At 37.2% G+C, this 13601-nt stretch overlaps 2 protein-coding genes across 11 annotated transcripts in view; one reads left to right on the top strand and one right to left on the bottom strand.

Annotated features, from left to right (window-relative positions):
• Positions 1-5224, bottom strand: part of LOC140713193 (uncharacterized) — a 229200-nt gene extending 223976 nt beyond the window's left edge. For 3 of the 6 annotated variants that reach the window (XR_012095086.1, XM_073022637.1, XM_073022636.1), the window contains exon 1: positions 4847-5224. Coding sequence is in view for 4 of the 6 variants with exons in the window: in XM_073022637.1 (XP_072878738.1) it covers positions 4847-4922 (76 nt within the window). In the remaining 2 variants the exon portion in view is untranslated. Of the gene's footprint in view, positions 1-4751 lie in introns of all 6 variants that reach the window. The other 3 variants (XR_012095085.1, XM_073022634.1, XM_073022635.1) reach the window with 1 other exon arrangement.
• The window catches only part of HMGN3 (high mobility group nucleosomal binding domain 3), a 32398-nt gene continuing 22652 nt past the window's right edge, over positions 3856-13601 (top strand). Inside the window, exon 1 of one of the 5 annotated variants that reach the window (XM_008006420.3) lies at positions 3856-4221. In XM_008006420.3, the coding sequence (XP_008004611.1) occupies positions 4207-4221 (15 nt within the window). In that variant the 5' untranslated portion in view covers positions 3856-4206. The remainder of the gene's footprint in view (positions 4222-13601) is intronic. The other 4 variants (XM_008006422.3, XM_008006419.3, XM_008006421.3 and 1 more) reach the window with 4 other exon arrangements.

Below are 13601 nucleotides of genomic sequence, written 5' to 3' on the forward strand. Positions count from 1 at the left end.
CTCCTGCTCTGGAAGTGTGTTGAGAACTCCACAGGCTTTTATAGATATCTGTCATCAGAATCCAGGTACTGGCATTCAGCAAATATTTGTTGAGAGCAAGGGCCTAGTCTATTAATTACTCTAGTCCTCAAATTATAGTGTAAGCAACATGTGAAAAGCTTGTTTGAAAATGCCGATTTCCAAGCCTAGCCATTCAATACCTTGGGGTTGGGGCCTGGGGATCTGCACTATTATCAGGCAGCTCATTTGATTTGGGACCATTGGTTCTTGGACTCTTCTTGTTGCTTTGTAAAAACTAACCTTGGTCTCTTCGAAAGTTAGCACCCAATCAAAGTAGAGACCTGACTGGAAAATACAAACAAAATATTCTTTTGCCATCTCGTATTTGTTGTTTTTTATGTTGTTTTATTACATACCTGAATTCTTCACTGCATATTTTTTTGGCCTATTTATGGAAGAATAGTAACTTAATCTGGAATTACAAACTATCAGAAGCAACACAATATCATTTTCACTTTTCCCCTTTCTTCCTTTCTGCCTTTGTCTGTCTGTCTCTCTCTCTGTGTGTGTGTGTGTATGTGTGTGTCTGTCTATGTCTCTGTCTCTTTCTTTGCCTTAATGATAGTCACAACTATCATTTGTTTTGCCCTGCTGTCTGAAAAATGCAAAGTAGGTGTTCAGTTGCAACTATCAGAAGCAATAATGTGTAGATTCTGAATCTGACTTCTCCAGTAATTTGTCATTACTTACAGCAAAAGCCTAAGGGACCCTGCCTGTGTCTGCCTGAAAGAGGAAAAGAGGGACAGTTCAAGAGGGAGGTGATTTGGAAGTCATTCTTTCCTTTGAAAACTTCCTCTAAGCCTGGTGTGGTGGCCTGCACCTATATAACTACTCAGGAAGCTGAGGCAGGAGGATCGCTTTAGCCCAACAGTCTGAGATGCAGTGAACTATGATTGTCCCACTGCATGCCAGCCTGGGCAACAGAGTGAGATCCTACCTCTAAAAAAAAAAATTAAGCATTTGTTTTGGAACGTCAAAGAGTCACAATATTCATTAGCAGTGGCATTCAATTTTTTTGACCAAGACCACACTAAAAATATATTTCATGTCACAATTCAACATACACACATACATATGTGTGTTGTGTATGTTATATGAGCACATATGGAAAATGGAAACAATTAACTTATGAAACATTACTTACCTTTACGATGTGAAATACACTCTGCTATTTTCTATGCTTGGCCCTTTCTTTGCTTTTCTTATCCTTCCCTTCTCCCTTCCTTCTCTCTCTCTCTCTATTTCTCTCTCTCTCTGTGTGTGTGTGTGTCTGTCAATGTCTCTATCTCTTTCTTTTCCTTAATGATAGTCATGACACCATAAATGGTTTTGCCCTGCTGTTTGAAAAATGTGAAGTAGGTGTACATTTCCAACAGTTTTGAGTAAGAAAAAAGAGGAGAGGAGCTGGAATTGGAAAACAAGTTTGTTCACTATTTTTTTTTTTTCTTTCTTTCTTAGTCAGTAACTCCCATTAATTTATCCAGGTCTACCTTAGTTACGATAGCTAAGATAGCTAAGATGAATCCTACTTTTACTGTCTTAGAGGCTGATATTCCAAAGTAGTAGAAATGCTCAGTGGAATATATTGATAAACAAATGAGTCTGTACTTCTTACCAGCTTGACCTCCTCACTGTCTTATACGTGACATGCTCATTTCTGCCCAGATGTCTTTATCTCTTAACCTAGAATCCTAGCTACCCACCAAATCATTCTCTTTGCCTACTCCTCTTACCTCCAGGGCCACCAGTAGAGGCTTGCTCTGACATTCCTAGATCTTGAAGGCTATCAAAGGTATAAGGGAGAACACTTCATTTCCTAGAGTAGTGCTCAGTCAGGTGCAATCTACATCAAAGGAAAGATAAGCGATGCTGTTGTTTTTCAACCAAAGCTGTTATTTTCATAACTTGTAAATGAACTGAAGATTCCAAGGACTCAAGGTCCTCACAATCAGCTTTCCTTATCCAACAAGCAAGCTTCAGTTTCACTGTAGCATTTTTATTGTGTGCAGTAAAAACATTCACAGTTTTGTTTGCTGTTGTTGATCTGTTTGGTTTTGAAAAAAAAATTAACAAAGAAGCCAATTTTCTGAGTTATTTTTCATGTTAGCACTACCTTTGTTGTGGCACCTTTCCATCTCCCTAAAGAAAAATAGCCATCCGGTCCAGATTGCAAGTGCTACTCAATATCCTTCTCACACATATCTTAACTAAAAATGTTTTCACTGACTTTTTCTTTATTTAACTATCAAGCACTTAGCAAATTAATCTCTTGCAAGACATCTTCATTAAAATATTATTTTAAGGATAAAATTATTAACTTGTAAATTTTTATCTAGCTGTAAGTAATTAGTTTTTATCTTAGTTCATTCCAGTATACTATTGCCATTCACTGAATGCCCGAGAACAGGGAATCTATCAAAAATAATTCAGATCATGTCAAAAGGACACAAGCACTAATTTGAAAGGGCATGCATTGGCTAAGATGTGGTAAAGGAACATTAAAAAGGTAATAATAATGACAGCAATACACTGATGCACACCAAATATGTAAAAATCCATGAGTTCATAAAGATGTTCCAAAAAAGAAAGTAATTAACCACCTCTGGAGTATGCTAGATCAATTAATGTATTCTGAAAATCACTAAAGAAAAAGTATTAAACTTCATTGCTTGATGATATTTTTAATACATATTTGCAGCCTCTGTGTTACCAAAGTGGATTTGGCCATATTCATAATGTAAGGCTTCAACACATTTTCCTACGATGTGAGCTTTGCCTGCTAAGATGATTCTGAAACTAACTTTGTCCAATTTTGCTTTTTCTATAATTTCATATGAATGAAATCATTCAGTGTGGTCTTTTTTATTTGGCTTCTTTCATACAGCACTTTGTTTTTGATATTCATCCATGTAGGAAAATTTATTCCTTTTTATTGCTGAGTAGTATTCCACTGTATGTGCTCATCACAGTTTGCTTACCCATTCACTAGCACTTTTCCTGCATCTGCTGAAGGGATTGTTTTTGCCCTTTATTCTATTAATTCTGCCAATTACATTGATTGATTCTCAGATTTTAAAAAAGCAGCTTTGCATTCCCAAGATAAGCCCCACAGGTCATGATGTATTGTCCCTTTAAATGTTGAGTTTCATTTACTAAAATTTTGTTCATGACTTTTGTGTCTGTTTATGAGCGATATTGGTCTGTAAGTCTCTTTTCTTTTGAAGTCTTTCACTGGTTTTGGTATCAGAGTAAATCTGTTCTCATAAAATGAATTCAGAAATACCTTTGTAATGCTCATTTTATGCCTTGCAGAACTTTGAGAAACATGCATAACGTGTAACATGACAGGTGTCATTCAAATATATGTTTCAAATATAAAATAATCAGTTTTTACCTTATTTCTTTTCTTAATTTCCATTAACAAGCATGCCCTATTCGTCTTCACATCTAGTTTGAAGTTGGTTGAATTAGTGAGTGATTTATAATCACAGATTTTAGAAAATTAGAGCTAAGTGATTTTAGGGACTATTGTCACTATATATCTAGAGGGGGAAACTGAGGCCTTTAGAGGTTGCCACGCTCTTCCAGAAGAGAGTACCTTCCCACGCTTTACAGGTTCCCATCATGTAACAGTCACTAAAAGCCTTTATGGGTAGGAAATGTATGAAGTAACTGCTTTGTATATATTTACATTATAAAGTTTACGTATTCATTCTTACTTTTTCCTTCCTATGAAGGCACACACTGTTCTTATTCTTACAATCTCGAAGAGAGAGCAGCGAAACAATGAAACTTCAGGATTGTGTGGCCTGGAGGCTACTAGTTGAACTGGGCATGCTCAGTCGCTAGGCAGATTTTTTTCGGTGAAGTGGAAACTACAACAGCGCGTACCGCGCGCGGAGGTGGGCGTGCCCTCGTGGAATTTAGAACGTTGCCTCAGCCAATGGGGCCTCGCGGCTGGCTGGCGGGGCTCCTCATTGGAGCAGCAGGGAGGCTAGCAGAGGGAGCCGCGGAGGTGCAGGTCGAAGAGGCCGGGCTACGTCGTGCCCTGCGCGTGAGCAGCTGCAGCGGCAGAGGCAGCATCCAGCGGCGGCGCCAGCAGTTCCAGCCCGTTGCTTTACTTTTTGCTTCACCGACATAGTCATTATGCCGAAGAGAAAGGTAAGTCTTACCAAAAAAGATTTAAAAAGCCTTCAAATTGTGCTTACAGTAAATCCTGGCATTGCAATGGCTCGCGCAGAACGCGCGCGGTGGTAACCCGGGGATTGGGAATCTCTTTGCTCCTCCACGCTTGTTTTTAGATGCCTGTTGCAGACGTTCCTCTCTCCCTCTCTCCCCCGCTCCCCCGCCCCGTCCTCATCGATCTCTTAATGTTACTTTCTCTCCAGTGACGCGGTTTCCCCTCTTTTTGAACTCATTCACGCTGGAATGTTTTCCACCCCCAACAACAAGAAGCAAAAGCGGCTTTCCATTCCAAAAGGGAGTTTCCTCTTTGCAAACTGCCAGGTTGCGAATTAGTGTGAAGAGAAAACAGCGAGAGGAGAAAAACAAGTACAAGCGTATGGAGAGGGAAGAAAATAAATCAGGCAAATGTTGAGATTATTCCCATGCGGCTGTGCCCGTGGGCTAGGTGCGCCGCGGTGGCTTCGAGGCTAAGGGAGAGAGAAAGCCATGTTTAAAATAGCGCTCACCCTCCTGCTCGCCTCCGCGGCAGACCCGTATGTACCAACTCCAGTGTCAATCAGGGCTGGGGCCAGTGAGGCGGGGCCTGGCGGCCTGGACCTACCCGCAGTTCGGGGCGGGAGCAGCGGAGTTGGCAGCGAGGAAGACGGGACGGCGCTGGGGCGTCCAGTATGGCTCATCCAAGGTCAGGGGGCCACCAGGTCCTCCCCAGCGACTGGAACTCACGCTCGGTTGGGGAAGGCGGGGTCCGCGCGCTATCCGCCTCTCTGCGCGTATAGCGAACTGGAGTCATTTTTGTCTTGTCTTCCGCCCCTTGCGGACCGTCCCCTTCTGCGCAGGCCCCGGACACCACCTACCACACTGGGGACTCAAATCTCCCTCGGGGTGGGGCTTCGACTTGTCCCAGGGAGGGGAGAGAAGGCTTTCCTCCTCCCTGAGAAACCAGTGTGTGATGGCTGGTTCCTAAGTAAGTGCTTTGCACCCTCCCACCGCCAGCCTCAGTGTTTCCAACAGTGTCAACCAGTGTGGGTATTAAATTTGAAGCAAAATTACACCTAGTATCCTGCTTTATCGAAGAACATGGACTAATTTGTGTGTAAGTGTGACTGCATTATTTTAAAATGCTGAAGTTTCAAAAATTCAAAAGCTTTTCCCTTATACGTTATTACTAAGAATTGGGTGGAAACTTGTCTCCTACCCCACTTTTTAAAAATGATGATAACTGGAAGTGTTCAAAAGTCTTAGAGTTTGTTGTGCGCATACTGTGTGCCTCACGCTGTGCACAATTTGACTTACATTATCTCATTTAATCCTGAAAACAGCTTGAGCGGTGTTACCCCCATTCAGCTGGAACTTAAAGACATAAATTGCCCTGCATCTCACCAACCAATAACTACTAGTAAAGATGTAATCAGATGCTATAGATGCCAAAGTCTTATTCTCACCCATATCGTACTCATTTACGAAAGGGTGGGTCAAGAGGAATTAAGGAAATCCAAAGGTACTCCCGGTTTAAGAAGGCAGATGGCATATTAAGAGCACTAATACTTGAGATTTATTATTTAAACTTAAATTTTATGAAGGTATTTTCTAGCCCTGTTTTATTAGAATTAGGATATTAAGTGATGTCACCATTTTCAGCATTTTGACTGATGGTTAATGATGGGTTGGAAATTCTAGTAGAGACAAAGGAACTAATCATCAAGATATGGGTTACAGAGTAAGTGAGCTGGGGGCCATCCTTTTTTCCTGGGAATTTTAAACAAATGTTTACATAAACAGTAGGTTAGGTGTGCACACTTTATGTATAATGGACCCTGACTATGGAACCCTTCCTTGCTGTTTATTCAAGGGCCAGAGTTGCTGAAACCATTATTCTTACTTCCCCTGTCTACCTCTCAGGCAGACAGAGGGAAGGGAAAAACAAGCAAACAAAAAACAGTAAAATAACAATTATGGTTTTGTTTCCCTGGAAGGCAGGGAACACCCATGCATAAGCTAGCCAATGGTCCTGAGACTAGGGGCAAAACTGTACAGGCACCTGTGTATCATCCCTCAGGACATCAGAGTGTTCTCTGGTAATGGAAAATCTCTCCTTGATTAATAGGAAGACTTTCCATCTATACCTGAAGCCTAACGACCTCAGTTGGTACCTGGGCAGGAACAACCTCGGATTAAACACAGCTATCATGGCCATCCCATCTATCAGTCAAATCTTAGAGCAGCCTCATGGAATCCTGAAGTTCACTGGAACTTACGTGAGGAACGCTTGTCATTAGGTAAAGCCTGCTTAGATACAAAAAAGAACTGGAGACAATCCATGCATAGCTCTTCGAGATCTTTAAAGCTGGGTAACTGCCAAAGCATTTACATACTACACAGTATTTTTCTTGATTTCTTGTAGAGCAGACAATTCTTTAGAAACTGTCTAAAGAAACAATGTAATAAGCCTTAAAAATGTCTCCATAGTACTTTTTTTGCCTTCTTAGCCCCCTGCATCAACTTTCCCTAGAAATCAAGAAATGTTAGTTAATGAACATCTGAGTAAGTTGTTCTGCAGAGCAAGAAGTGGTACAGATAAAGTCAGTGAAAACATCTGGAATCTTGCCCTGTTGTAATGCTGTAGGGACATTACAGTTTTTGCCCTCTTGGAACTTGTGTTTAATTCAATGAGGTGATAAGACTAGCAGCACAAAACAGTTGAATAACATTAGAACTGTGTCTATGTTCCAGAATGTGTAGTTACAGATTCCACAACCAGTAGGATAGATAAGGAAAGTTCACTTTAGGCTGGTCTTAAAAGTGTGAGCAGGACTCAAATATACACAGAAGAAGTCAGAGTCATTTTTTCTTACCAGGTATTCAAATGTGTCTCCTGATTGTATCTTAACATGACCAGGCCTCAGTTTTGCAGCTTCAGGGCTGCAATATCATTTCAATTAATATTAAAATGTTCTTATGACACTGCTTTGTAAGTTTTATGTGTATCTTTGTGTGTGATAGTCATAGCTACATTAAGCCAAGTGGTTTTTTTAATAAATGCTCTAGTATTTTGTGAAGTAATAAGCACTTAGTGAAGAGTTCTTCAGTGCATATTAATCTGTCAGTTTGTGAGATATAAATGTCAGTTTCCTGTATTTATTAGGTAATGGGTGGTGGGTGAGTGGAATTACAGGAGAATTGATAACATTCATGGACTCAGTGGTGAAACAATGAGTGATGGAGTTCTAGACTGTTCTGGCCAGACATCCACAAATGCCCGCAGTGGTCATGTTGTTATGTGATGATTTGATGTTCTACGGAGACATGAGCCAGCGAGGCCTAGAATCACAGTCCTGGCATGATTAGCAACAGGAGACACGTTTACATCTTTCTTTTTATTAATATTTTCCTGTTCCTTATCACTATAACTATTTTAAATGTCTAGTGTATCATATCAGAAATTCTCTAATGAGGCAGTTTTCCATGAATGGAGCATGTAAACAGTCATGTTTCTTGACACTTAAAATAAAGGTTTCAGGAAGGAAAGCCCATCTGCCTGTAGCTTTGAAATTCAAAATTAGGTTTTTATCTGTTTCTTTAAAATGGAAGGCCCAGTAGCAGTAGCATTGGGCTTATTAGCACAGTGGATGCTTAACTAACCATGATCAAGGTTTGTGATAGTTAATTTTGAAATTAATATTACTTGTCATAACACCAAAAACAGAAAGTATAAATGAAAACACAGACAAATTTGGCTACATGAAAATGAATATTTCAATATGAAAAAACAACAAAATTTTTAAATTTATGAAAAACTGGGAAAAAATATTTGTACCACATATCACTGAAAAATGTTTGCTATTTTAAAAAGATAGTATTTCACATTTCCTTATAGAAAAGATGTATACCTTTATAGGAAAATAATGAAGACTCAAGTAGACAAAAATGTTTAGTTTTACTAGAAATCAAAGAAATGTACATTATTAAGAATAATGAGACATAATTTTAAAAATAACCAATCTGGTTTAAAAAAAGATTAAAAGTACCTACTGGCTAGTGCTGAGGGATAAAGACACTCAGCACTCTCAATTATGAGAGTATAATTTCCTTTAAAACATTTGTTGAGTATAATCTACTTACTATAAAGTCCATTCATCCATTGAAAGTATACAATTCGGTGATTTTTAGTAAAGTATAGAGTTGTGCAATCATTATCATAATCCAGTTTTGAGACATTTCCATCATTCCACAAAGGTCCCTCATGGAGTTTTTAGCCAATCCCCACTCCCAGCCTGGCCCCAGGCACTAATGTACTTTTGCTGTGTCTAGATTTGCCTTTTCTGGAAATTTTATATGAAAGAAATGATACAATATGTAGTCTTTTTGACTGATTTTTTCACTCAGCATGATGTTTTTGAGATCAGTTTGTGTTGTAGCATGTATCAGTACATCATCCTTTTTTATTGTCCAATAGTATTCCATTGTATGGATATACTAGTGTTTGTTTATCCTTTCACAAGTTGGTGGACATTTGGATTGTTCCGGGTTTGGATTAAAATAAATAATGCTGCTGTGAATATTTGTAAATAAGTTATTGTATGGACATATATTTTCATTTTTCTTGGGAAGATTTCTAAGAGTTGAAGTGGCAGTTGGTTTGAAAGTCTATGTTTAACATTTTAAGGAACCTCCAAACTGTTTTCCAAAGTGCATAAGTTTTAGTTTCAACATACTTGTTCATACTTGGTATTGTTGATTTTTTGCTTATAGAGATTCTGATGAATTTTAATTTGTATTTCTGTAATAACTACTGACAAGCATCTTTTCATGTGTTTACTAGCATAACGTGTATCATATGTGAAATGTCTACTCAGATATTTTGCCCATTTTTAATTGGGTTGTCTTATTATTGAAAGAGTTCTTTATAAGTCTGAGTTACAAGTCTCTTATCAGATATATGATTCATAGATATATTCTCCCAGTTTGTGACTTTAAAATATTTTTTTTTCTTAATGATGTCTTTTGAAGAACAAAAGTTTTTACTTCTGATGAAATCCATTTAGTGTTATATCTAATAAATCTTTGCCTAATTCAAGCTTACGGATATTTTCTCCTAGAGGTTTTATACTTTTCACTGTTATATTTAGGTGTGTTACCCATTTTGAGTTAATTTTGTGTATCGTATGACATAAGGTTTTAAATTCTTTTTTTGCTGGTAGAAATCCAATTATCTCAGCACCATTTGTTGAAAAGACCATCCTTTCTCCACTGAATTGCCTACGTACCTTTGTTGAAGCTCCTTCATAAATGTAAAACTTTATTTCTGTACACTCAATTGTGTTCTATGGCCTGTATGTCTTTTCTTATACCCATGCTACACTATCTTGGCTAGGTGCAGTGACTCACACCTGTAATCCCAACAGCTTGAGAGGCTGAGGCAGAAGGATCACTTGAGGTCAGGAGTTTGAGACCAGCTTGGGCAACATAGCGAGATGTCATCTCTACAAAAAATTTAAAAACTACGCTATCTTAGTATCTTGATTATTTGGTTTTATAGTAAGATTTTAAATCTGGTAATGTCAGTCCTTCACTTTTTGTTATTTTTTCCCCAAATTGTTTCTAGCTATTCGGTCTTTTATGTTTTCATGTAAATTTTAGAATCACCTTATACATTTCTACAAAAAAAAAAAAAAAAAAAAAAAGCCTGCCATTATTTTGATAGAGATTGAATTGAATCTATAAATCAGTTAGGAAAGAATTGCTTTCTTAGCAATATTGAGTTTCCCAGTCTGAATATGAAAGAGCCTGACATCCATAAATGCTTGCTGCATTTGATTGAGTTAAATATTGATATGGAATCTATATTTGAGTAAAGGCTCCAAAATGGTAGGGCTGTACATTTACTTATTCATTCAGTTCATGTTAAACATTCATTGGGCATCACCTTTATGCAAGATACCATCACCTTGGGAAATTAAATAAAAAATTACTGTTTTTTTCAACCCGAATGAGTAAATGCCCTTGTATTTAAGGATTTTTCAGTCTGATGGGGTAGGTAGAGCACATACACAAGTATTTGTAATTCATGCCAGAAAGTGATAATGAGCCACAAAAGAAGCTATGAGCATTCAAAGGTTTGTCCAGGCTGAATGTCCAAAGTAGAAATACTGAGAAAGAGTGTTGTTTGGTTAAAAAGGTTGGGGGTTATATCTTTTAACCACCCCATTGTGTTTAAGAAGTTGTCTGGAGCCATGTGTCTAAATCAGCACAAGTTATTTGATGAATTACCTATTTTTGAATTAATTTTGTTTTGTAATCCTAATTTGACTTTACCGTGAAGTCATTCATGGCTCTGATCTTCCTTTCATCCCCCATAGCACCCAGCACAGGTAGTGTAGATATTTGTAGAACAAATGGATGAATAAATTGTTTTCAAAGGAAGGAAGTAATAAATTTAATCATTTTGTAGTAAGTAGGTTTAATATTTCATATAGTGGGAGCAACTCCAGTATGGTTCTGGCATTCGCTGTGTTTTATTAGCTATATGATCTAAGGTGGGTTCCTTAACCTCTCCCTAAGCTGCTAAGTTCCTAATTCTCTAATTATTAGATTCAGTTTCCTCATCTGTAAAATGGGAATAATTGTATGCTCTATTTCATTGCATTATTATGAGAATTAATTGAGATGGTGAGTACAAAGAACTTAGCCCAGTGCCTGATAGGTGTAAAACAGTCAATGGATGTTTGTTGTGATGATGAGAATTTTAATTATTAAGAGTATCACAGGCTTCTAATAAGCACTAGGCCTCCACTTTGTGGGATGACAAATGGTGCACACAGTGAGTAGTGGGGAGCAAGCGGATCCCACCCTGATGTCAAATTCACTGCAATTATAGGAATACATGTTTAATCACCAAATAACAAATGGAGTGTTTTTGAAAGAACATAAGCTTTAATCTTGTGCATTTTTATATGGTTGATTTTTCTCACGGAAAAAAGTATGTTTAAAAATATCTTCATATAACATTAAAATTCCCTTGGAAGATCAGTTACCAAGTGATCCTCTTTTCCTATATTTTTCTCCTAAAACATTGCTTTTGTTTACAACAGAGTTAAATATATTCCACTTTCCTGCAGGGTACAATTTGGAAATGGTGACTGAAATAAACACCATTTAAGCTGTCTGCTTTCACAGTACCTAGTGTGTTGAAATATGATGTTAGTCTCCTGAATAATTTAAAAATCACTGTCGAAGTTAACAAACCAAATCAAAATGTTGAATTCCTTTTCACTGGTTACTTACTTATTGTACATTTCACTGTCTTCTTAGAAGAATTCAGTCAAATCACGTAGGGGTTCTTTGTCAAGCTATTTATTGAATCCAGTATTCTTCTACCTTGTGGGCATATCCAGAGACAGGGCTATTGAGATATGCCCAAGGCAAATACGTATTCAGTCACACATAAAGTAAATGATGTGCACATTCAGAAGTAGGAAGATAGAAAAATGGTTTTAAATTTCAAAATTGGCTCCAAAATTTAATATTTTAAGAGAAATGTATGTCAGTAATTAACACAAATATACTTACTACTATTAAAATGGAATGAATATCAAAATCGAGCTATTTCTTGAATGCCTGGGTGTGCTAGACCTTATATGTGTGTTTTATATTCATAATGCACCTTAGTTTAAATAAAAATGTGAAATTATTAGAAATAAATGCAAGGGAAGTGTTATTCATTTCATTTTTCATTTTATTCTCACAACAGTTTAATGAAGCAGTTTCATCTCACAGCTAAGAAGGTGGTCTCTTTCTATGAGTCAGACTGTTCTTAGCACTTTGCATTAATAATGTTAATTCTTCCAACCACCCAGTAAGGTGTGTCCTCTTCCGGTTCTCATTTTACATATGAGAAAATTGAAGCACCAAGAGGTTAACAGACTTCCCCCAAAGCACCTGTGATAAGGAATGGCTGAGTTGGGATTTCACTCCTGAAGTCTGGCGCCAGAGCCTGTGATCTTAACTAGTGAGCCCTGCAGCCTTTCTCAAACACAGGGGAAAATATTGGGATTTAGTGAGATTAACAAATTTCCTCTGGGTAGCACAGCTAGGAAGTGATAGAACCGGCATTCTAACCAAGCCCTCTTTTACTGAGGAATTTTGCTGTTAACTATCACACCATAATACTTTCTGCATATGTTTATTTCTAATAACCACATATATTTTTATTTTAACTACAGTGCCTAATGAATGAAACATGGAGGAATCAAGAGTTACGTAAACATGAGTGTTCATTTATTTAAAATATCTTTATTACAATATAGGCTGGTGCCATGGTTTCTAAATGCCAGTCATAGAAAGTAAGTTACCCAACAAGTCTTTATTATTTGTGATCCTGCCTTAAGGCTGGCCTCAGGGTCCAGTTCTCTTCTTGGTAAGAGAGGAGCATTACCATGAAGTCTTCTAGGTATTTCAGTAACTAGTGGACTGTAGGATTATATACAAGATACACATACGCAGTTTCCTCACCTAAGTATTGATTGTTTTGAGTATTAAAAGTCTGACTGTTTATAATTTTCTCAGATTCTACCGTGAACTGCTGGATTTGCTATTTCCATGATATATTGTCTTTATCAATTTGCTATATATGGAATAATGGGAATAGTCCCTTGTGAACAGGAACATGTATTTACGCTTACATATTATACAGTATATTGAGGGATTTTAATGTAAATATTAAGCTATCATTACTTAGGGACTGGGTTTAAAAAATAAGTAGATGCTTTTGTTTTTGGAACTCGTCAAGAATAAAAGCTTAATAGCTAGGAATATCTACTGGACCTAGGACTGGATGGATTTTTATTTAGGTGTTCTAGATTATCAATTGACTAGTGTTTTATTATAGGTGTTATTTTTTAAATGTACAAGTGATATTTTAAAATTGTATCTTGATTATTTTGACCCCATGCAATGAAATACAAAATCTACACTGAGAGGTATTCGTTTCCTTATTTCTTTTACTTTTTGCTCTTTTTTTGTCTCTTAGGTGTAAACTGTGGATGTTTTTATAATATTGGACAGAATTAGTTAAGTTCTACATTGTAGAAATTCATGGTATGAAAAGTAAGGCATGATGTATATGGGAGATAAATGTACTAAAGACGAAGTGATCAAAATATGAAGCTTTAAAGACTCCTTAAGTTCCATATGTATTTTATTTAATACATTTTTTAACAAACTGCATTCTGACTACTCATTACTTTACCCCTTAATTACAATTTTTAATCTTATTTCCCCTTAAGCAACCATATGTAGATCACATTACAGCCAGCTGATTAGTTTTGCAAAAATACAAGGAACATTGTAACTGTGTTTAC

The sequence above is a fragment of the Chlorocebus sabaeus genome, chromosome 13, assembly GCF_047675955.1.
Source record: "Chlorocebus sabaeus isolate Y175 chromosome 13, mChlSab1.0.hap1, whole genome shotgun sequence".
NCBI classification, from domain to species: Eukaryota; Metazoa; Chordata; class Mammalia; order Primates; family Cercopithecidae; genus Chlorocebus; species Chlorocebus sabaeus.